Source organism: Lepisma saccharinum, chromosome 19, assembly GCF_977018435.1.
Source record: "Lepisma saccharinum chromosome 19, izLepSacc3.1, whole genome shotgun sequence".
Taxonomy (NCBI): Eukaryota; Metazoa; Arthropoda; class Insecta; order Zygentoma; family Lepismatidae; genus Lepisma; species Lepisma saccharinum.
This window is the reverse complement of record NC_139247.1, coordinates 33,066,326-33,092,568: the sequence shown is the minus strand read 5'-3', so window position 1 is coordinate 33,092,568 and position 26,243 is coordinate 33,066,326. Positions and strand designations below refer to the sequence as shown.

Sequence of the window (26,243 nt, the reverse complement as noted above, 5' to 3'; positions counted from 1 at the left end):
TGATGCCACATATCGTAAAGAGATTTTTATTATCATATACAGTTTGGTCACAAAGTGGGCGTACCCGCCCCCCCTTTATTTTCAACACTACGATGGTAATAGTTGGATTACTTGATATGAACACATACCTGTGTCATTGATTAACCATCTCTGGAACTTCTTGGAGGCCCTTCAGAACGTATTGAGGGGAACCTCACCACCCGGAAAAGATCTTACTCACACTTGCATCGCGAAGTGTGCCAAAATATGGTGCAGAGTCCGGCAGTGCTACGAAAAAGACTATCTCCATACCGATGTTCCGGACACTTAAACCATCAAGAGAGATTAAAAAAATCGTAATAAATTACATATTCCAGAAAAATGCCACAGTTCACATGGACACGACTTTGTTATTTTTCAGTATGGTGTTTACCTATTCTGCACAATTGCTCCAATGCAGCAGATAAAAATATGCCTTTTTCTTGTGCAATGAGTATATTACTAGAACATCCTGTACTTTAATATTGACTTTCAGGATTTTTTTTAAATATTTGACATTAGTCACTTGGGGTTAGGTCTAGACTGTAAGTTAAGGTAAGCTTCCCCGTGCACTTTGCACCATGCCATGAGACATATATAGGGGAATGTGGGAGTAGGGCCTCACACATTCTATCGATCTTGGCCATGTTGGAGGTGATGTGATCAGCACCATGCTCTGGCCACCTTCTAGAGGTCTGCACGGGCTCGGGCCTAGGCCCGGCCCGGCCCGCGGGCCGGACTCGGGCCATAAATAAGCAGAACTTCTCGGGCTCGGGTCGGGCCCGGGCCTCCTGGCTATTTTGTTAGCGAATATTGTCATCGAAAAATAATTTTTAATTATTGAAATTATGGTTTACTTCGAGAATGAGAATACATTTTTTTATAACAGCTAGTTAACGAAGTACAACAGTGCCCATTTTTTTTTTCAAATGCTGAATTGGAAAGTAATTTTAATTATGTTTTCGGGCTCGGGCCGGGCTCATGTTTACTTATTATCGGACTCGGGTCGGGTTCGGGTTTCTTTTCCTCGGGCCGGGCCGGACTCGGGCCTTACAATTTAGGCCCGTGCAGACCTCTACCACCTTCATCATCCAGGGTTGACTCCAGGTATCAATTTACGTGAGCCTGGGTGGGTCCCATAGCTGCTTTATGCAGGGACATCACGAGGAAAATTCTAACCTTAGCTCACCAACTCTGGGTATCGAACCTGGATCTCCCGCTTGGCAGTCAGGCACTCTACAGACTAGACCACCGCAGCTCCTCTGGACTGAAAGTTCGTTCTTTGCTCCTTAATGCCAGCTGTGCATTTTGGGATGAATGTGATGAGACACTATTTTGCCCAAGCAAAAGTTGTTGATTTGCACTTCCGCTCCTCTTTTCCTCCACTGCACAGTGATCCAGAATGTGAAAAAAGTCGGCAAAAATATAAATTTTAGACTTTTCAGTAAGGGGATAAAACATTACCACTTCTGTAAACAACTAAATGGGACATGAAACTGCCATAATTTTTTTTCTCTAAATTTATTATTTGTTCTCAAGATGGCAGTTCGTGAAAATGGAATTTTCGAACTATATTTTTAAAACTTGTTATAGCAATTATTTTTTCACCGGACAATATAATTGTGCTAGGTAGACTCACAACTTCTCAACTTCTCAGTAATGCACAGAAAAAGAACACCTATTTGAATTACAATAAAATATAATGTTTTAATTTTGGTCTTGAAAATACAAAAGTTATCTTGAGTTAACATAGCTTTCACCGCTATTTCCTGCAACAGTTTTTGCTATTTTTGACAAATTTAGCTTATTTATGAACACGTGATCTGTTATTTATGGGTCAGCTGGCAACCCTGAATCAAGCATGTGCATGTGCAAGGGGAAGGGGTCGTCTCTGATTTCACTATCAGCTGATGCTTAATACTACTGAAAATAGAAGTAGTGCAGTATAACAGAAATTTATTAAAACTTCCCCAACAACCCTTAACACCTTCCAAGACCTTCATCAGCACTTTCCCTAAAATTTTTCCCAAAGACTTGGCTATGTAAATATTACCCAGAAGCAAAATTACTTCGTAAATACGAGTTATAATTACATTAAAGCATTTGATTAACAATATCTTTATTGGTTAAACTGATTGTATTAATTTTGAACATCTTTCTTGTATTTGACAATTGATAAAAATGAGAGAAAAGATCATGTTTGAATACCAAGCCGAAATGCAGGAGCGCACGTGTGGGTGAAATTTACACAGGCCATGTTTCTACGGCCCTGTGGGGTCAACTAAGGAAGCCTCATAGCTGATTGAAGGTCATGACATTAGAAAGTGTTTACAGGAAAGGTACTGAGAAGGGTCCCCTCAGGCACACTCATTGATAAAGATGAAATAAATATTTCAAAATCTTTTATGTCCTTTTTTTTTTACCCATTACATGTCCTTGGGGGTTAATGGGGATGGTGTGTCATAAAAATTCATGGAACATTATTCCTGAAAAATCTGATGAAGATAGAAATTATCAGATTAATCATTCGTTTCGTTCGTGTTAGATTCTATAAATGTTAAAAATATTGCTTTTGATTGTGTTAAGACCTTTAGTGTTGATGTGTCACGGTGCTGCAGCAAAGTATTTTAAGGATATGAAAACTGTAGCTGGAAAGAAGATAATTTTCTTAAAAATAATGTCAGTTGACTTTTAAAAGAATGTGGTATTTGTAGTTGCTTTTTATTCACTCTATGCAATCTCAAAAGCAGATTATCAGTTTTGAAGAAAGTAGCGACAGAAATAATAGGTGATAAACTGAAGAGCTTTGCCGGGAAAATACGTCTAAGGAACTCGCATTCACAAGCAAAGTACATTTAAAGGAAGATGGAAAGATATCGCAACTAATAAATAAATATTCTTTAATGCCTTAAAATATATTAATTTATCTTGAAAGTGATTTGATAGGAAGTCTGTTTTCCTTGTTTTAATCATTTCTTGCTCATAAATTCATTTTAACAATACTTCTCACATTTATTATTGTTATTATTTTATTAATATCATTATAATCCTTATTTTCATTATTTTTGTTATTTAATCTATTTCTGGAAATGTATTTCGGTTTCCAAGTTTATTGTTTAGTTTTACTGTGGTTTCAAGTGTGCATTGAAATAGGTCAAAATTATACTTTTTGTATAAAAATGAAATTAATCAATCTCATGTGAATTCTGTGGACCCAAAGTGTGAATTATTCATTAAAATTGATAATCTTACACATTTGTATTGATTTAGGGGTCAAATAGGGAGCTACTGATTTTTGCCATTTTTTTTTCACATTCCGGATCAGTGTGCACTGCTTGCTTCGGATTTGCAATTGTTTTTGCATAACCATTTCTTGTAGTGATCTTCTTATTTTCCAAGTAATCAAGCAACAGTATTCCCTTTCTACTGAAGAATACATTAGCTATAATCCTCCCTGCTGATTGTCGTACTTTACATTTCTTGAATGTCGGCGACCCTTATGGTTGGTTTGATTTGAGTTTTCATTTGCTGTCATGCCAGTGAACCTTTTTTACTATCTTGTTACCAGCTGGAACAAAAGTTTTTGCCTTCTGCCTGCAAAGTTCAAATTTTAGCAACAGTAGGAAACAACAACAACAAAAAAGTTTATTTTAGATTTGAGGGATATCGACAGAATTAAATGTTGAAAATCTACAAGTAACCATTGCTAAGAACACGTGCAAGTAGACATTGTCTAATAAAAAGCAGCAAAGTTTATAGGGATCCAACAGGAATAGACCTTCGAGAAGTAGAATTCTTCATGTAATATGTTCGAAACAAAACCAAGTGAAATCTTCTCTTAATTCTCTATCTCCTTAAGTATTTGGCAACACTCAAGGACAGCAAGCAAGGTGTTCTATAACATACACAGCTTCAGGCATGGTTTTCCTTATCCTTTCCTATATTAAATTAACTCTCATACCTATCCCTATACATTTCTCCATGTTTTAATGTCAAAATGCGTGACTACAGTAATAAAACTGCTGATTACATGTTTTTGCTGAATTTGTGGATGGACATTGGATTTTGTATTTCCATCTTCCTGGGTAGTGGAATACTTACTGCTTTCATGTTGTAGCTGTCACCGTAACATGCTACAAGGTCAGTGGTCCTAGATCAGGACCCAGGGTAAGGTATGGGCTATATCATTGTGCTTGTCCCATAATCCATTATTCATCCTCATTAGTATTAATCCAAGCAGAAGATAGTAACATAAAAGATTTGAAATTGAACGATGGGAAAAATATATTAAGCATTTGCATAAGACACTTGTATGTGTTACACAGGAAGCCATTTCACTTGCTTCTTTCTCCTCCATACAACTTTCTATGGGATCAGAGACTGACATGAAAGAGTCCCAGTGAGTACAGATGCCAAGAGACATGCATGTGTGCATCATGAATTTTGTGTTGCTGACCCCTGCAGAGGAGTGGTTAGCACATTGTGCTACGATGCCAGGGGTCCTGGGTTCGAATCCCGGCCTGGGCATGGATATTTGTGAGTGTCCATTCATCAATTTCATGATGTTATCACTCATCTCCATCTTCGCAATTTAGTCAAAAGTGGCACAAATATGCGAAGTAAAATAAAGCAAATCAATCAATCAATTAACTTTGTGTTCTGACCTAAGGTGTGCCAGAACATTGAGCATAAGGTAAGATAACCCATTAGTTTTAATTTAAAACCATAAATGGCTTGTTAAGCTATTTTACATAATTTATATACAGTTTTCCTTTTTATATTCCTTCACAAAGCATACAGGGTTATTACAAATGGTCTTTCCCATTACTAACTTGAATAACTCAGGTTTAATGACACTCAGATACATGAAAGTGGTATCAATGGAAAGGGAAGCACAAAAAGTTTTGTATTGCATTTGGTTCACAACATGACATCACATGTGCTCAATGTAAGCTCCCTGTTTCATGGGACACACATCAAGCCTGTAGTCCAATTCCTGCCATACATGTTGTAAAATTGGATGATCCACTAATGCAGGACTCTGTGATGCGAACACGAAGATCCTGGATGGTAGGTGGTAAAGGTTTTGTTTGTCAAAACCCCAGCGGAAAAGTCACAGGATGTAAGGCGGGGGAACGTGGAGGCCAACGCAAACATTCATTTTCGTCACAGCCAGCATGCCCAATCCATTTCTTTGGTAGTCGCCTATTTAGTTCACGTCTGACATCTAAGTGGAAATGGGGTGGTACTCCATCCTATTGAAAATTTAAACCTTCGATATCCTATTCCAGTTGTGGAAGAAGTCAATTTTTGTAGGTACGAAATCCCCATGATTGAGTTCTCGTCGAAAAAGAAAGGTCCATACATCTTTTCATAGCTAATAGCGCAAAAAACATTCAACTTGGGGGAGTCGCGTACATGCTCCACATAACCTCTAGGATTTTCCAGACCCCAGATCCTAACATTATTTTTGTGCACTTTGCCCGACAGGTGGAAGTTGGCTTCATAACTTAACACCAATGATTCCGTGAAACCATCAGTTTTCATTTCAATTTGCATGTCCTCACAGAAAGACAGTCTCTTGGCTTTGCCGTCTGTTTTCAAGGCCTGCAACAATTGCAGACGGTAAGGGTGGAACCGCAAACATTTGCGTAAGATCTTCCACACAGTTGGTTGCGGGATGTCTAATTCTCTGCTAGCTGTGGTGGTGGATTTCTGTGGACATCGTAAAAAACTCTCTCTCACACTCTCCACAGTTGCCTTGCTTACTGGCGAACGGCCGGTTGACTTTCGCTTGCAGATGCATCCCCTTGCTTTAAAGTCAGATTATCACTTACGGATACTGGGCTCAATGGGTGCATCTTCACCAAACTTTCTTCTAAAATTAAGTTGCACAGTGATAACAACTGTCAGACTTGAAAATGCGGCACACAAAAAGCCTTCCTGCCTTCGTTGGCAGTCATTTTCTCTCCTATCACCCCTAGCGACGAAATCAATAACTATGCGACAGTTGTACCAACCACTGAAACTTTTTGAGTTTCCCTTTCCATTGATACAACTTTCATGTATCTGAGTGTTACTAAACGTGAGTTATTCAAGTTTGTAATCGGAAAGATCATTTGTAATAACACTGTATTTCACGAGCCTTACATCTTTAGAGCAATTAAGAGCATTCGTTGGTTCAGCATCACTATTCATAGGCATTGAGCAAGTCATAAAATAAAGTTACAGCATCTACGAGTATGAATAACACTGTTGTATTTTTGCACATAAATTTTCATTTTTTTTTAATAATGTAGCCATTTTGTAGGCAAAGAGTTCAGAGTTAATATATTGGAAAAACAACTAATTCATTGAGAGAATTATGTCATATGTCAATTGCCTACTGTCACCACTAACCAATCTTCACAATAGATAGGATAAGACATTTTATTTGTGGTGTCTATAAAACTTTTTGGTTTTGGACAATCGTGAATAATGAGCATGCAGGTTTCCTGTGTATTTTATATCTCAATACTGAACTTAATTTTTTATTATACTTCTATGCAGAATGAATTATTTGAACTTGTAACTACTTTATTTGATTTATAACACTAATGTTTCATGTACCCATTTTGTCTCCACAAGAACAAAAAACCACTGATCAGGTACTATGAAGAAAGTAAACAATCTGGAGGTATTAGGAAATTTGTGTACAACATTTGTGTATTCACACTGATTCTGTATTTAAAAGAGTGGACTTATGAAGAATAATCAGATATTTAGTACATGTTGCAGGATAAATTTACACAAATCATTCCTTTTCTTCATATCCATTATTAACCATATGTTTCTTCTTTATAGGATGTTTGCTGAAAATGAGCATGGCTATCAAATGACACCAAGTAATGTTGATAGAAATGGAGCATACCTCATTGACAGAAGTCCTACGTATTTTGAACCAATATTAAATTATTTACGTAGTGGGCAGTTGATATTCGACACCAATGTGAATGCTGAAGGTAAAGTGTATCTTATTTTTTCAAAAAGTGTATTTTCTGTTTCTGGTGAACTATCATTCAAGTAAATGAAGGTGGTACAATGGTACTGATGACAACTTTTAATTTGTCTCTTTATCAAGGAGTTTACAGTTTGCACAACATGAATCAAGTTTTGTGACCAATTGCTTTGTTGACCCAGCAAAGAATGCGATGGGACCAACCGAATTTCAGAACTTTGTAATATAAATATAATGTAAAATTTAACTTTTGTACTTTTAATAAAGAAATGAATCCAGGTAATGATTTCTTGAACTTTGTGTGACATTCTTTTGTCCAATTTTTATGCCTACATAAATTGTTTATATGATGTAAAGGAATTATTTGTAAATACGTGCATAAAATATCTGTAGCATTTATTTTTTAGTATAAAATGTTGTTATTTTTAGCCTTGAGTCTTTGGAAAGTTCACCTTCAAATCCTGGAATTATACTTGACTTTTATGTAAGTCAAGATGCAAAGATGGTATCTTGCATCTGTCCTTTTCCATCCTTACATAACTAAGAACTCTCATCAAGTTGTGTCAACAGTATTTATGTGCCTCTTTGTTTGACTTCAGAATCTGTTAATATAGGTATTGTGTACATTTTAACATAATCATGCTGACCTCCATGTCAGAAACACTATGGTGACAGGAGTTCCAGGTTCAAATCCCAGCCTGGGCATGGGTGTTCTTTGTGAGTGTCCCTTCATCATTTCATCAATCATCTTCATTGTCGAGGTTAGCCAAAAGTGACAGAAAAGCGAAAACGTAATTAAATCAGTCATTTGAACATAGTTCAATTTAATTTTCAATGTTGGCGTAATCATCTGACAAGAATATTAAGACAACGATCAACATATTTTCCACTTTTTGTTACAAAGTAACATTACAGAAAGTTGTTAACAAATGCTGTTTTGTTCGTTTCCTTAAGTTCCAGACCAAGTGATGGCAATTGCATAAAAAAAATGTACATATTTTGTGTACAGTGTGATATCAGTTGTTTAATAAAAATCTAGTGACAGTTTGGATGTTTAACTCTCGGCCAATTCTTAAGTTTGGTGTGTAACATTTTCTTTTCTTTGAAGGTGTTCTCGAAGAGGCAAGGTTTTTCGGAATTGAATCTGTTATTCCACAATTGGAATCCATGATTCAGAATAGCCAGAGATCTCGAGACAACATTCCACTCACACGACGAGATGTTGTAAATGCACTCATTATTACCCCTCACACAACAGAACTCAGATTCCAAGGTGTCAACTTAGCTGGATCGGATCTTTCAAGACTTGACTTAAGGAATATTAATTTCAAAGTAGGTTTGAGTTTTTGTCATAATGGTAAGATTAACATGGGAATCTGTGGGTTAACTGTCATGTGGGTTGTATTTAACTCATGCTAGTCACATGAACTTCTGTGTTTATTTTCACTTGTAGAATCACCTCCTATGCATTGGTAACAAACTTTAGAAACACCCTGTATAACTTTAAGGTATGTGACACCAAAATAATTTTGTGCCTGCTGCTATTATTGTTCCTGTTATTGACATTCAAATAGTGTAAACAATATTTTGGGACACTCTGTGCTGAGTGCCTTTTTACAGCATCAACTTTTAACATGATATGGAGATTTTAGTCCTAAGAGACAAGTATTGATTTTAGCTACTGTAACGGGTTGGGTCTCGTATAATGTAACAGGTGCAGATAGCCTAAGTGATGATGCACAAACAATTTTAATTCAATCAATCAATCAACAAAAAATGATTCATCATACTTGGTAACATATCCTATGGTTTGACACTGATGTTATAGACATTTGAGTTGAGTTGTTTCATCAATACAGTATATTCCTCAATATTTTGTAGATGTTATGTTACAATAAGTCATTTTCTGTATCATTACCAGTTGCATTCAGTGTCAGTATTATTTCTTGTAATACTGTGCTATAGGGACTTATGGTACTGACTGTGTGTGTATTCTTGAAATACACAGTACAAAAAAAAATACGGCTACGTGTTCAAAGTTTCAAAAATGTTTTATTTTCAACTTCAGTGACTGCAAGGTTTGATTAGCTTTATATAGAGGCACATATTTTTGGTAAATAAAAAAGCAATATTTCGGTACAAAAACAGTGTCGATTTCAGGTTCAAAAGCGGTAAATAAAATAAAATTTCGGTGTTATAGCGGTGAATAATCACATTAAAAGTGCTATATAAAATGACATTTTGGTTTTAAAATTGTGAATATAATCCTAAATTTGATTTATAAACTGCACTTATTACACAAAATAAACATATCCCTTATAATAGCACATTTATTGAGTTACCAGAATATTAAGTCTATTCCTGTGTAAAGGGATCCATTTTTTATTCTCATATATTTACAGCAGAATTAATCAATTTTCCATGAATTGCATAACCCACAGGATACTTCAAACATCAGAAAGTGTCGCGTCGATATATAAATGGTAAATTTCGTGTTTAAGAGTATATTTCGCATTTTGCAGTTCATTTCGCATTATTTCGTGACAAAATAGGGTAGGAAAATGCACCTCACACCTTTCAGAAACATGAAAAATGAATATTACAGCATGTTATTTCATATTTCGTGTTTTCGTCAAAAACTAAATTTGCATGCCTCTAGCTTTATATTGTAAATCCACACACTTTTGAAGACGCAAGCATGAAGTTTACTGAAAATATTCGGTTTATTAGTGCTCAGTTTTTCAAAATTAAAGATAATGAAAGGGATAAAAATATGCACCAGTGAAACAGAAAGTAAAATTCGTGTGGTTATTAATATGTCTGACAAATTTACAATTCATGATGGGTTAAAACAAGGAGATGCATTATCTCCATTGCTCTTTAATTTTGCCTTAGAATATGCTGTAAGGAAGGTAAAAGAAACTAAAGAAGGACTAAAATTAAATGGTGTGACTCAGTTGTTAGCATATGCAGATGATGTAGACTTACTGGGGGATGATGTGAATACAATTAAGAATAATGCAAAAATATTTTTCAAAACTGCTAAAGAGAGAGGTTTGGAAGTTAACAAAGAGAAAACTAAATATATGCTTACAGGCCGAAACCAAGTGTTAGGTAATAATCAAAATCTAATTATTGATAACAACTTGTTTGAACCAGTTTCCAAATTCAAATACTTAGGAGTAATATTAACAAATGAAAATTATATTAAAAAGGAAATAAAAAGTAGGCTTAATTCAGGAAATGCATGTTACTTCTCTCTTCATAAACTTTTGTCTTCTCGTTTAATATCTAAGAAACTAAAAGTTAAAATATACGAAACAGTAATTTTGCCTGTAGTATTATATGGATGTGAAACTTGGTCCCTTACATTGAAAGAGGAACATAAATTGAGAGTATTTGAAAATAAGATCCTTAGGAAAATCTTTGGACCTAAAAGGGATGAGGAGACAGGTGAGTGGAAAAGGTTACTTAATTTAGAACTACATAATTTGTATTCATGTCCAGATATTATTAGAATAATGAAATCAAGAACACTTAGGTGGGCAGGCCATGTGGCACGAATAATAGAGGAAAGAGGAGTTTACAGAATTCTTGTTGGGAAACCTGATGGTAAGAGACCTGTAGGAAGACCAAGACGAAGATGGAGGGACAACGTTGAGATGGACCTAAGGGAAATCGGTAGGGATGGAAAAGAGTATATAGAACTTGCTCAAGATAGGTAAAGATGGAAGGCCTGTGTTGCTGCAGCCATGAACCTTCGGGTTTAAGAAGGCTAGGGAGTTAGATAGTTAGTTATACCTCATGTGAACCATTCTTTCCAGACTTTAATTTAATTAATCTATTTCAGTATGCATGCCTTCACGGGTGTCGAATGGTTGGTGCCAATCTCAGTTGGTGCTGCTTAGAACGAGCAGACCTTTCTCACGCACAGCTCGAGGGCGCTCAACTACTTGGAGTGAAAATGCTGTGTGCTAATTTGGAGGGAGCAAATCTCCGTGGATGTAACTTTGAAGACCCTGCCGGAAGTCGAGCCAATATGGAAGGTATGTACTTTTATATCACTTTATAGGATATCGTTAATTCATGTTTCTAGGAATGGAAAATGTTAATATACTGAAAGGAAGTACTCACATTGTTACTAATGTTATAAATACAGAGAAACTAGTACTCTCTGTATTTATCTACTCCCGCGACTCTCATTTCCCAATTATGAATAATGTTATGATAAACAGTGTTGTGGCTAAAATAATTATTTTGCTTTCACTATGTCATTCACCCATAACCATTAGGTGAGGTTACTAATGCCAAGATGTGACATAAGTCACATTTTTTTTTTCACCTTGGAAAGTTTGGGTAATGTTCTCAGGTACATTCTTTTACATGCTTTGCATGTTACACGAACATTGTGGCATCCTATTAGTAATTAAAACATAACATGACCCATGGCTCTACAGCCCTAGAAGGGCCTTGGCCTAGCTCCCGACTACTAGTCTCCCTCCCAGAATCCTACCTAGAGGTGTGGAGATCTTCAATTGGTAAGGGGGTGACATGGGGTCAGCATGCCGAACCCTCAGACGTTATAGGAGATTTCCCAGACTGTGTTACGGTACTCACTCATAGCTCCCCAATTTCCTCATGATGGTGAGTGGCCACAGGCTGAAAAACCAGAGACTGAACCCAGGCAGACTCAAACCCATGCCTTCCCACAGTCGGAGTCCAAAGCACAGTGCCTTAGACTGCACAGCCTAGGAGGAGGACCCTCTTAGTAATGTTTAATTTGATTCTAACTATATTTTTGAGCTGCAGTGGCTCTGTCGTTAGAGCGTCTGACTACCATGCAAGAGACCTGCAGGGAAGATCCGGGATTTTTTCCAACTATTCAAGTGGCTCCGGTGCCCACCCAGCATCATATAAAGTGGGTACCTGGAGGAAACTCTGGGGGGATAAAGGCAGCCAGGGGCATGTTGCTAATCACTTCAACCTTAAATTTGGCTGTGATCAAGGAAGTGTGGGTCCTAGCTTTACACCCCCTTTATGCAAAGCACAGGGGAGCACTTTACTATATTTAGGAGGGAAGTATGAGATACGGTGGGGGTAAATTCCTGGCAAACAAATAATGGCTTTTACATTAGCAATTTTTTTTTCTCTGAAAGTATCAGCAGCAAGTGTGCACCATGGCCTCCTAGTAATTGATGCCACTTATCGAAATGAGCCTACTCGAATGGTAACTCAAGTGTAGTTCTTAAGTCGTCATCCCCCCCTCCCCCTCTGCATTTTCTTCAATTCGAACACTGCATGGACTTGTGTCTTAGGGCCCACTAGAAAGTGATTTAAGGCCAAGAACTATTATACAGGGCTACTATAAATGATTCATTCTATTTCAAAACATTGTATTTTCTAAAGTATAGCACATACAGATATGAATGATCCATGAAAATAACTGTAAACTGACCACGTTTTCCTCACATTTTACAAATGTTATTTGTGTGCCCCTTTGGCCACATGACACACATCCAAGCAATGGCAGATTAAAGACGTTCTCTCGGAGGGGGCGGATGCCCATTCCCCCCTTCCCTCTCGAATTTTAGCCACCTAGCACTCTTCCCTCGCAAACTATGGTCCTACCATATGTGTCATAAAATCACTGTCGTAACTAGAACGTTGGAGGCCCAGTGATGTGTGTATTGTTGCAATTACGAATTGCATGCTTATAATGTTTTTATGTCAGAAAATCCTCAACGTGTGGCTAATGTTTATTGATAAAAGTGTGCATTTTACAGTAAAACATGTAATGAATGTGTATTTAGCACATATCAAACAATGAAGATACAAGAAATATATAACAATATTAAATTTGCTTGCATTCTTTGGCATCAGTAAACTGCTTCACAGGATGTTCAACATTTAGCTGTTTCATTTGTCTGTGCTCATTGTTCAAAACAGACATGTTTGTTTATCGTCGCCGAGGAGCACTATTCTGCAGATAATATTTTATTGGCTGAAGTTTTGAAAGTGACCATTCTAGAAGCAGAAAATAAACCCAGGAAAAGAAGTGTAATAGTCTTGTTCCAGGATGAAAGTAGTGACGTCGCGAATGGTCTCCAGTTTTGTGATCAGAGGCGTACCAAAGAGGGGTTGATGAGAGTCATAACTCCCCTTTGTCCCAGTATTTCTAAAGAAAAGAACGTACACCTTCTTTCGAAAATTGTGGGCACGACACTGTGATATCTTCCATTGTATAGTTTCTGAATGTATTGGGTGTACGACATTAGATCTAACATTGGTGGGAGCAAGGAAAGTTTACTTTCCATTGGTAGATAAGGTTTAGCATAGTTCTGGAGCAAAAGTGCCAAAAAGGTGGGGGGGGGGGGCAAATATCCCCCACTCCACCTCTAATCGCAACTACACTTTGAAGTTCCTTTTTTGATAAATCAAGGAGCACCGCAGAACAAAGAAACAATTTTTTAAAGGCCCACAAAGTCTTCTGTCTTGCAGCATTCTGCTGCATGTACGTTTAGTACAACCCAGTGTTACTTAATAACTGATATATTATTGTTTTCTCGGGCCTCCTAGATGACGCAGTGGTAGCATCTTCACCTTGTAATGAAAGTATCCCGGGTTCGATACCCAGTGGAGGCACATAGTGGTTCGGATCCCACTTTAAACTGTAGATCCAGTCCTGATTAGCCTTTCTGTGCATAAAGTGGACTTAAATCAACAATTTAATTCAATTATTGTTTTCTCCAATTTCATCGTTATCTGTTGAAGAAAAAAGAATGGAATATTTAAAAAAAAAAAAAAAAAAATTAAAAACTGGTTGCGTGCCCACGGTACCAGAGCTTGAAACACCTCTTGCAGCATAAAATACTACAATGTTTGCTGAGCCCATCAGTAATTCTAAGTTGTTTAACGTCAATAAAGTAAAGACAGTAATAGATTTACCAAAAATCACAGTACATTTATTTTTGATTACAAAAATTAGTGGCCGCGGTGGCTCAGTCGATAATGTGTCTGACTACCGTGCTCAAGGTCCCGGGTTCGATCCCCAGCTGGTTCAAATTCGGGAACTTTTCTAACGTTGGAAGCGGCTCCGGCACCCACCCAGCGTCGAGTGACATGGGTACCTGGGGGGTAAAGGTGGTCAGGGGCATGATGCTGATCACATCATCCCCACTTATGACCGGATCAAGAAGGTGTGGGGCGTTACCCCCACACCCCCTATACGCCTTCATGGCGTGGTGCTAAGCACAGGGGAGCACTTTACCTTTTACCGTCCAAAGTACTTGTTTCCATTGTTCGATGCTCCAGTTTGGCCCTCTCCAGCCTTTTACGCTTGTGTAAGGCTTTCAACAATGGTTTACAAACTGCTACTCGACCAAATAATCCAGCCGCACGCAGACGACTTTTCACTGTTGTAACAGACACTGGTTGCTCTCTTGTTTTATTTATTTCTGCGCATATATTTTTTTAATATTATTATTACAATAAATATGACTGTCGGGAACAGTGGAGCAGCTTAACCTATATCCTGTCCCAACAGGCAAGAAAAGTACTGCAGTGTCACCTCCCAAGGTTGCTAATTTTTAGCTCTTGGGTATGTCATAAAATGCCACAATGTTTGATGTATTTTATTTCAACTTACAAATTTATCAATAGCTAAGAGAAAGCCCTTGTGTAGGGTGCAGTAGAAGAATGATTGCTCTCTCAAGCCTTCAATTTGCCCTTGCAGCAAGCTACATAAGATAGATAGTTGTATAGTTTGCCTAATTTTTTTTCGTCGTAACCCTAGTGGTGCTGTTCTCTCTCCCTGCCTACAGCCTTTTTACAGTGACTGCGCATGAAAAAAATGTGTGAGGAGGTAGAGGTGGCGGGAATGTTTTCTAGATCCTCTACAAAGGGGCGGTTGGTCACCTCACGACTCCTTTTCTACCCAACTAATATTTACTAGTCCTTACCTTTGTTCGACCTCTGTCTCTCATCACCACCTATCTTTTGTCAGCTCCTACTTTTCATCACACGCACCCATCCTTATCTTTGTTCGCCCATGTCTCTCGTCGCCTCCTTTCTTTTGTCGCCCATTTTTCGTCATTCTTATCTTTGTGTGCCCTGTCTCTCGTTGCCACCTTATATCCCTTTCTTTTCTCGCACTCACCGTTAAGCTTCCTGCTCCCCCATAATGGTAGTTCTTCGTAAAATACCACAATATTTGTTTTATTGCATTTCAACCGTGCATATTCTTGAAGAAATAAAGTAAGTCCCTTAAGGGTCGGGGGTGGGAGTGTCTTTTTGGAGGGAGAAGAGAGGAATACTTTCTCTTTCTCTATCCAAGGAAGAAAGAGCGAGAGAAGAAAGAAAGAAAGGAAGAGAGATAAGAAAAAGAAAGGAGTTACGGACGAGAAAGGCTTCTTCTTCTTTCTTCTTATGGGGGGGAGCCTTCCCTTTCCATAGGAAAAAAATAGTCCTCAGAGGGGCCTCCCAGATTCCATAGTGGTAACTTCGTCAGCTTGTTTAACACTAATTGTTGGTTGATTTGGTGTTTTAAGTCAACTTTATGTACAGGTAGGTTAATCGGGACTGTTCCTACTGTTTAAAGTGTGATCCGAACCACTATGTGCCTCCATCAGGTATTTGACACTGGTGGAGACACATTCCACAATGGTTTGGATCCCACTTTAGTTTGTAGGTGCAGTCCCGATTAACCTATATGTTCATAAAGTGGACTTAAAATAAACCACAACTTTAGTCCTCGGAGACACATTTTGATTTTAGTTATGGTAAGGTGACAGGTGCAGATAGCCCAAGTGCTGATTCACTCAAAACTTTCATTTCAATCAATGAAAAAGCTACATATTGCAGATTTGTCAACATCTTAAACATATCTTCTACATAAATATGTTTAAAGTGTAGTAGTTGTGATGAAAATAACTCCGTTCTTCGTTTGCAGGTGTCAATTTGAAAGGAGCCAATTTAGAAGGAAGCAATATGGCAGGAGTGAACTTACGAGTCGCAACCCTGAAAAATGCAAACTTGCAAAATTGTGACCTCCGAGCTGCTGTGCTGGCTGGAGCTGATCTTGAAGTAAGTTTTGTATTGGTTAGTTGTTAGATGTATTTTGAAGTGTGGGTCATAATTATCAAAGGTTCTATCATAAAAATTTCAAATCTTAAAAAACAATAGAATTAATTGCTTATGAAATGTGTGCTATGTAAACGTGTCAACCATGTGTGAGTTTAATACAAGTGCTGAGCAGATACTTATGCTGATGTATCAGTATTGGAAAATATCAAATTAAATTCAGTAACAGATACCGGCAGATACTTTTCTGGAGTCTGTGGATCTCACATGGCATGCATGAAGCAGAACCCTCATGTACTTATAGAAATTGTGTATAATTCTGACAATGCACAATTTTCAATATTTTTTGCATGAAAACTTCTCAGAGACAGTTTCTGAACCCCTTCCTCATTTAAAGTCTGTCAGTTCAAACACACACTCTTTGGTTAAAATCTCTCCTGAATATGTATAATCTCTTCTCACTTCTTTGCAGTTGCGCCAATCTTTAGGCCCTGATGGAATTCCCACGATTTCCCTTCATAAAACTGCTGATTCCTTGGTTCACCCTTGGTACCTCTTACTAAATACGTGTTTTATGCAGATGTGTTTCTTGAGCTGTTCAAGCATGCCAATGTTTTACCATTTTCTAAATCTGGAGACAAGAGTTGTGTAAAATGTTAAAGTGTGCATCCTCTCATTTAAATACTGCTCAGCATGGTTTTCTTCCTGGCAGCTCTTGCCCGATTTATCAGCATTGCTTTCTCATGCTACTCAATCGATTTCATATAATTTCCAGCTTGACTTCATGTACTGTACATGTACTTTGTCATTTCAAAAGCCTTCGATAAAAGTAACCATTATCTGCTTTATAAATTACAACCCAGATTTGACATCCATGATAAATTCTATCTAGAAGATAGGCGCGATGCAACGAGTTAGAATAATACTAGGGTGTGGATTTTTGCCTATTTGTCTTTTTTAGTCCTTTGTAGTAAAACATTGTGTTTCTAGTCCGAAAACACATTTGTATAGTGCCTATTTTGCTTAATCGTACCAAAAAATGTCTATTCTGCAATTTTTCCATACTTCAGCTTTTTTTGCGTGCCTTTGGCTCTCACTGCAGTGAAGGATGTAAGACTGTTGATGTACTGACTGAAATCTGGTATTCGCCAGATTTGAGGATCTCAATTGGACCATTGTTTAAAATATTTATTTTGTTACATGCACATTGTTTATTCATCATTTGTTCAAATTCGAACAGTTGTTAGCACAAGCTCATTTTGTGAGAATTACTTGAACTGACGATTCCCTGCAAATGTGTAATTCGATCAAAGGAGTATTAATAGTTTGTTAACCGTTAGCGCTCTTTTATGTATAAACTGAAGTGCTAATACAGTATAACTGTGCATTGTAAGAAGAAAATTGAAATAAGTTCACATATATATTGTCTATTTTAATGTCTTTTTTAAAATTTTAGGGTGCCTTTTGAATGCCTATTTTTGTGCCTTTTCTTAGTTTATAGTGTTTTTTGAAGTGACTATTTCCATCATTTTGGTGCTTATTTGAGAGGTTTTTTAATGCCTATAAATCTGCACCCTACTAATGACAGTCGGGGAAAGTGATTGCGTTCAGCTCCCAGATGCTAGGTGAGCATTGCTCGAATACTTAATGCGCCCCAAGTGATATGGTGATCGTTATGTGTGGAAGCATTCTCTAAGCTGCACATTTTCTATAGTTGATGTTATACTCTCTCCAGAAAAAGAGGACATTTACCATTTTTTAAAAAATCCACTGTGACGCCGGACAGACACCTAGAAAGGAGGACATGTCCGGATAAAAGAGAACGTCTGGTCACCCCACCCCGGACTCAGCCTAGCCAACCAATAACCCTTTCCCCGAAACTACCCACCCATCATGCAGTAAACACTGGTGAAATTTCATTTGTTATTTATCAACTGTTTCTGGCAACACTGACTGTATGGACGCTACCGTCAGTATTCTGTGCCTCTACACTACGTAACACCAATATTTCTTTCTTCTCCGATGATAATGCGGCATATGTCGTGAAATATCAAACTATTTCTTTTCGTGTGGTAAGTGTTTACTGTCTCCTTCATCATTTGTGTTTATCCGCCCTTCTGGAACCTCTTCTCATCCTGTTCATGTGTGTGTATATATATATCAATCTTATAATTTCTGCAGTATTCTGATATTTTGTTATAATTTTTATGAATATAAACATATAATCTCCATTCTCTACTTTCTTTGAAAGTAAATGTCTAGAAATGCAGCTTCTCCAGCATTGCAGTCGTCTTGTAACATATATTTATTAAGGAGGTCAATGAACCATTCAGATTGTTCAAGGACCATTTCGAATTTTATATCTGGTCTGTAGAATATTGGTTATCGATATCAGTGAATTTTATATTGGTACTTTATTGGTATATAAAATTTCATATTGGTATCTCCCTAGTATGTTTATGAGTAGAGGACAGACTAACAAGTATTTGTCAATCAGTGTGTGTAAAATTGCTGATTTTTTCCCAATCTGATATTTGTATAAATTGAATGCACATTCATGATGGTTGTGGTAAACGTGGTTTAAAATTACTTACGTGAAATTTAGGAAATTTCGCACTTCCACGTTGCACAATTTAATGGTTAAATCCTATTAATTTCGAAGATCCAATGCCTTCATTCACAAAAGGGTACGGCGTTTGAAGTGGAGATGGTACCGCGTCACTGCATTGGTTGTTCCCGGGTGGCATCGCTGGCACATGCACCCTGGTTTGAGTCGTCTGCTTCCTGTTGTCAGGTGGCGTTGCCAGTTGGTGGTTGAGGGGTTGGGCTGTGCTGCTCGGCAAGGTACCGTTCCTGTTCCCCGCGTGGCTTGAGGGGGGTCGAGTATGTGCATCGCATCTTTTCTATTTCAGGTCGGGGATCTTTCTGAGGACAGGGTGCCAAGTCAGGTGTGCCTGTCCATTGTCCAGGTTCAGTGCTTTTTTCTGTTGGATGGTAGCATGTGTTTCTTGGGTGTCTGAGCTGGGCTTCTGTTTTTGCACACCACATGGATAGTTGGCGCTCAGTGTAACCGTTGTTTAGTCCTATTTCAGTTACACATACTATTTCATCATGGAAGTCATCTTCCTAGCGATGGGCAACCCCTCTTCTCCACCCCTATCCAACATTGTACTGCATGTGGCTGAGAAGTCAATACTCACCCAACCAGAGTTTGCTCATATAAGATACAGAAGATATGCCGATGACACCATAGTCGTTTACATACAGGAAGAGGACCTAACCCATGCCCTAACTGGCCTCAACAACATACACCCTAACATAAACTTCACCATTGAAAGGGAACAAAATGGCCACCTCAACTTTCTCGACCTCAGAATCCGATGACACCAAGACAAATTCATCACATCTGTATACATGAAATCAGGTTTCGGGCACCCAGTACATCCATGCAAAATCCAACCACCCACCAAAACAGAAAGCTGGAGTATGGATGAACTTTTACAGAAGAGCCTTCACACACAGCTGCACAGAAGATGACCTCAATGATGAAATAGCATGCGTAACTGAAATAGGACTAAACAACGGTTACACTGAGCTCCAACTATCCATGTGGTGTGCAAAAACAGAAGCCCAGCTCAGACACCCAAGAAACAGAGATAACCCAAACCAAAATCCTAAACCCAAATGGATCGCTTTTTCATACCACCCCACCACATCTGGCAAATTTGCCAACGCCCTCAAACCTTTCAACATCCGAGTGGCACCACCTTTCAACATCCGAGTGGCACACAAACCCATATCCCAAATCGGAAGAGGACTACCCAACTTCAAAAGATACTACCTACCCAAACTTGCATCCCCTGGTGTCTACAAGACCACATACCAATGCCACAACACCTACATTGGCAGAACCATCCGCACTGTCCAAGAACGGATTAACGAACACTTAAAAGATGCCAAAAATGACACACCAAAATCAGGTCTCTCTCAACATCTCCACTCCACTAACCACGCTGTCTCCTCCATATCCGTACTTCACCCAACCGGCTCTGTCATAGAAAACACGGTCAAAGAAACACATGCTATCATCCAACAGAAACCAGCACTGAACCTGGACAATGGACAGGTACACCTGACTTGGCACCTAGTCCTCAGAAAGATCCCCGACCTGAAAAAGAAAAGATGCGGTCCACATACTCGACCCCCCTCAAGCCACGCGGGGCACAGGAACGGCACCTTGCCGAGCAGCACAGCATAGCCCAGCCCCCCAACCACCAACTGGCAATGCCACCTGACAACAGGAAGCAGACAACTCAAACCAGGGAGCACGCACCAGCGCCACCACCCGGGAACAAACAATCAGTGATGCGGTACCATCTCCACTTCAAACGCCATACCCTTTTGTGAATGAAGACAGTGGATCTTCAAAATTAATAGGATTTAACCATTAAATTGTGCAACGTGGAAGTGCGAAATTTCCTAAATTTCACGTAAGTATTTGAATGCACATATCTAATATTTTGATAGTGTTACATGAATGTAGTCATATAATTCAGGTACCATCATCTTCATCCTTTGTGGTTTCCAATCTTTTCCTGGTTTGGCACAGACTGGTCAAGCTTCTCTGATATTTTTTTCTCATTTTCCATTATATCTCTTGTATTAGTATGTTTCAGTTGAGCCCTTCTTCAGACACCCTCCACTACCATGCACTGTCCATCAAAACTGTGGTCTTCTGACACTGGTATATTTTTCTTGAAGACCTTAATGTACCTCTTAATGCACCAAACTACATCAACTGTAGCTGTTCTATTCTGCCCTACAGCATTACTTCCCATACTCTTGTTCTCTGTTGAATCTTGTAATAAATGCAAAATAAAATTCTTGTACATGTGGCATGGCAGAATAGTTAGCTTATTACCAGGGGTCCCAGGTTTAAATCCCAACCTGGCCATTCGTGTTTTTTGCAAGTGTCACTTCATCAATTTCGTCATATTACCCATCCTCATTGTCACGATTAGCCAAAATAGGCAGAAAAGTGATGCTAAGTAACAAAAATCAAATCAGCTCATAAATGTTGTGTAATTTAATTGTTCCTACTTGATGCTTATGCTTTAAAATTTATTTTTCCTGCAGAACTGTGATCTCTCTGGGAGTGACCTCCATGAGGCCAATCTACGAGGAGCCAATTTGAAAGATGCGGCATTTGAGTTAATGCTAACCCCACTTCACATGTCACAAACTATACGTTAAGTCATATATTTTGTGTTCAGAAAGAAGTGGTGCATTCAGTTCGTGGGTGTATAATTTGAGTTGTGCAAATTGCACGAACTATTAAAGTAGTGGAGTGCTTATCCAATACTCATACTTAAAATATATTTGTAATGTGCTTCCTGATAAGGTACAAATAATAGTGTATTCCTCTGAGTCACATCATGTTTGGTTTGAAAGTTTAATGTTATCAAGACTTTTCCCTCAGTCTGAAATGCATAAAAATCATTGTTGATATCCTTCCAAAGTTGTTCAGGGAAATTCATTTATTTATTTCATGAATTGAAACTGATGTGCAATTCCATGTGTGTGTACGTATGTATGTGTTTGCATATATTGATTGTTTATTTCTTGTTGAGAGATGTACTTGGATAATAGTATAAAGATTTATTTATATTTTAAAAGATCATCTACTTATATATATTTTTGTGTGGTTTCCCTGAAACAAATCTTTACCCCACATTTTTTTTAAAGAAACCAAACTGTTGATTTTACAATATAGTTTTTGAATATTTCTGTAGTGCATATACAGACATCTTAATGCAAAATATAGAATGACGGTGTATTGTTAGATGTAGACATCACATGTTCCCTTTTTCTAAAAAAAAGATGATGTTTCACATGTTAATCAAATTTAGATCATAGTTACATTTACAGATTGTAGAATGTTAAAACAAAATTTGAATAGCATGTGCTGGCTTAATTGATGTCTTGGTAACTAGAGGGACTGTTGTAATTGTAGAAAATTTGTGTATTTACATATTTCCTATAGCAATACAACATAGGTTATTTATATATCAAGTGGATAAGAATGGAATGCTACTAGAATACCACATTGTATAGTTTCTTTATGATGTTGCATGAAATGCAAGAACCTAACTTATATATATATATTTTCTTTTGTTACAACATAATAAACTTTTAACAGTTCCGTAAGCTTTATAACCAGACAGATGGAGCATTTTTATGTATGTGTTAACTGCATATTTTTATTGCAAATCGCAAAAATAAAATAGCATGTACATAAGTAACACCATGTCATAATTTTTTCACTGCTAGTGTGCAAGATGTTCTGCACATAGATTATTGCATGCCACAACTTGAAATATAGAACACATATATTCTTCGTGGAAGAGAAAAATGAGTGGTTATATTTTTTGTAGCGATGACTTGTTGGTGATGTTTTCATCTTGAAATAGGAAATATATTGATTCTGATGTACTCCCTGATGAGTTTTTCATTCCATTCTGATCTGATATCTTTCTTAATAGAGACACAATATCATTTCCACTATTTGAGATTTTAATGCTGTAAAAAAGTGAGTGTGTTTGCATTGAAAATATCCTCAAATCTTTACATTGTACACAAGCAGGTATTCATGTGTGTATGAGATAAAATGTGATCTCAAATCATTAGCACTCATTATTCATCAGTTTTCCCACACAGGAGTATTAATACAGGATTGTATTGTACATGATATAAATTATATGCCTTTTTTGTTAAGTTTTCAAAGAGTGAATGTGAGCGTCAAAATCTGTTAAATTATTGTATTTGTACCAATTCTGATATGCCAATTTCAGCAGATAGTCATGCATTGAAAGTCACTGTAATCTTTTAGCAACTGGTGTACTAAAGAGTGTGATTTCCTTTATAATAACATGACTGTGCAGTAATCGCAAGATTAAGCAATTTGATTTTTTTTATCGAATACATTAAAATGCTCATATGTGAATGCACTAATTCCATAAATATAATATGCATTACAATTTTTGATAATGGTGCAAAAAGTGAGATATTTATATTTAGGCTGAAAGAATACTAATATATCAATTGGTACAATTCTAAATGCTATATATCAAATACAAGATAAATTGTATTGTATGAGGGAGAAGTCAGTAAATAGAAAACAAAATTTCGTTGAAAAAATGCAATGAAAGTATGAATCTGAAAATGCTCATGTTTTTTGATATAATGTCCTTCAATTTTATACACTTACCCATCAGTGCTTCAAAACTTACAGCATTGAAGTATTTGGAGAATGAAATGTGCTTCATTTTGTGTTCCTCAGTTCTTTGTGGGCACCTATCATGAGCACAGTTTTTAGAAATTCAAACAATCCTGCTGTTCTAGTTGTTTGTTAACATGAGCCATCTCCTCCATTCTACTCACATTTGCTTCCATCTCACTCAGTCTGATGAGGAAAATTATTGACCCAATCATGTTTCCGCATATGCCAAACGAATCTCATGATAAACAGAGAGCATTTCTTGATGACTATCCTTTTCCACGCAAAATCACACAACAGTACATTGGTTTCACTCTTCAGACACAATTGTCATTTTTATATTAAGCTGTCCATGTGCAGAAAATATCTAGACTCTGCACATTACCCATTATCAACCGTGATTGTACTGCTGTATATTCACACCTTTCAAAACAACTACAATTATCAGCTGTCGGCCTCCGTGACAGAGTGGTTAGCATAGCATGCTACGATGCCAGAGGTTCCGGGTTCTAATCCCGGCCTGAGCAAGGGGGTTCTTTTGAGAGTGTGCCTTCATCAATTTCATCATATGATCATTCATCCTCATCTTAGAGATTAGCCAAAAGTGGCAGTAATGCGAAGGAAAATAAACCAAATCAAACAATCAATACAATTATCAGTTGTTCTTGTACTTACTTCCTTGCCCTTGTAAAATATAGGATCCTGTTGGCCTATATTGGTAATAAAAATATCAAAAAATCTCATCTTGAATTGAATCCCCCAATATTGGTCGATATTTTATCTAGAGTCTTATCTCACAAGGTACACAAAATTCCAGTTACTTTTTAACTTAAGTGATTAAGAAATATTTTTATTATCTCACGAATGAATATACAATATTGGCGAAATTATTGGACTCGTTGTAAAAAAGAAGCAAATGTCCTTGTTTTGAAAGTGTTCTAACTAAACATATTTGACGATTGTTATAACTTTTTATGGGATTAAACTGTTTGTCTGCTTCGATATAATCTTGTTTCCCACAATCCTTTTTTTTTTTTTACTGTGTCCCAAGAATGGATGGCAGCACAATTCTTTGCATATTCGCAAAAATTCCTGGAACAATACGCACATTGTTTACCATATTATTTATGGTATTTTTTTGGTTATAACAGAGAAAATAGTATTACTTCTGATTGTTGTAAGGGTGTTCTTTATTTGTATCTTTGGAGCAACATGTAATTTCATAAACCACATGGTTTAAAGTTTAGTAAAAAGAGTGAAAAAGAATTGTACACAAGCAATGATTAAAATGGGCCAAAGCTGGTCATACGAAGTACTTGACAGTACTTGCAATATGTATCACAAAACATTAAATCTGTCAAATTTCTCTACATAAAGTGAGTTATTCTGTGTTTCATTTTTTCAACTAATGAGTCCAATAATATGGCCAATACTGTAGTTGTGAAAATGGTATTGAATAGTGACATATTTATGACTTTTCATTTGAAAATTGTTTTGGAGGTATTTGAAATTACTGAAGTACATAATACTCCCTCTGTCCTATAATTATTGTCCGGTACACTTTTGTTTGTTGTCCCAAAATACTTGTCCAATATTCAAATTTGTGTATACAGAAGAAGAAAATGAAACACTGGAATGAGTCATACAACGTTATTACTCAAGTATCCAAAAGAACATAAATAAAAAGTTACGATTTTGGCATACCGGACTATAATTATGGGACAGAGGGAGTAGTATTACAATGTTGTTAAAAAGAAGTATGGGTATTTCCAAGATGTGCTCTCAGTTTACTTGTAATTGGTAAACAATTTATCAAAATGTCGTTCATAATTTTGTCTCATATACAGGGTGATTATAAAGTCAATCCATTTTTAAGAAAAAGGGACTTGAGATTATAACAAATGTATTGAATGAACTCCCGAGAACATGGTAACACATAATCAGCGTTCAAAGAAATAAATATCAAACGTGATAAGTGGTGTACAGAAGAAAATCCATGAAAGTGTCATCTCAACGTACTTCCACATAAACACACTGCACGTCTACACACGAATCCCAAAGATGTACCGTTTCACCAAACACCTTTGAGACTTTGTGATCCCCAACCACACATTGACTTTGGGGGTGTTTCATTCCCATTGGAGGGTCTTATGTAACTGTTCATTGGTCCACACTCTGCAGGTGTCCAAGTTGAAAGTTCCATATGTGTGGAATGTGGCTTTATCACTAATAACAGCTCTGCACCCATTGTTTTGCGACCAGCATAGTCTTTCCTTTCTAACTTGTGCACCACCTGAAGGTGGTACGTCCATTTTTTTAGAGTGTAATGGAGTATCTTCCACACAGTTCGTTGTGGTAACGACAGCTTCCAGCCTTCCTGAATGTCAAGCATTGTACACAGTACAGGTTCACTTGAATTTTTGAATCAGTAGCCTGATATTAGCCCTGGTTGGAGCAGGTTTGTGGAATTTTCTTTCGAACGTTGCTTGGACCTTTTGAAGCTTAATCCCCACAAACTTCCACATGTCACAGCTATTCCACACATCTCAGCATCTTTCACATCACATAAAAGAGAAAGAAAAAATCAGCATCTTCACATAAATGGATCAAAACTTTATAATCACCGTGTATATGAACCAAGATATGAGCATTCTAGTAAATATGGTATTATTATTTCAATGAAATATTTTATGAAGAATGTTCTTGGTTAGTGAAATTAAAATTATTGTTACTTCCATCTTGTGTAATGTCTAATTACCATATTTGGTGGCATATGAGATGCACTTCTTTCCTTTAAAAATAAGCCTGAAAAACAGGGTATACATCTTATACACAGATACTCAATTTTTGATTACCTTCATTTCTGGAAAATTC

The 26,243-nt window shown here is 37.2% G+C and overlaps 1 protein-coding gene across 1 annotated transcript in view; it reads left to right on the top strand.

The window, feature by feature from the left end:
• Window positions 1-26,015, top strand: part of LOC146002821 (BTB/POZ domain-containing protein KCTD9) — a 37,042-nt gene extending 11,027 nt beyond the window's left edge. The window contains exons 4-8 of the mRNA XM_083140785.1: window positions 6,862-7,019; window positions 8,124-8,347; window positions 10,866-11,061; window positions 15,963-16,096; window positions 21,230-26,015. Of these exons, the coding sequence (XP_082996911.1) occupies window positions 6,862-7,019; window positions 8,124-8,347; window positions 10,866-11,061; window positions 15,963-16,096; window positions 21,230-21,346 (829 nt within the window). The 3' untranslated portion in view covers window positions 21,347-26,015. The remainder of the gene's footprint in view (window positions 1-6,861; window positions 7,020-8,123; window positions 8,348-10,865; window positions 11,062-15,962; window positions 16,097-21,229) is intronic.
• The last annotated feature ends 228 nt before the right edge of the window (window positions 26,016-26,243 follow it).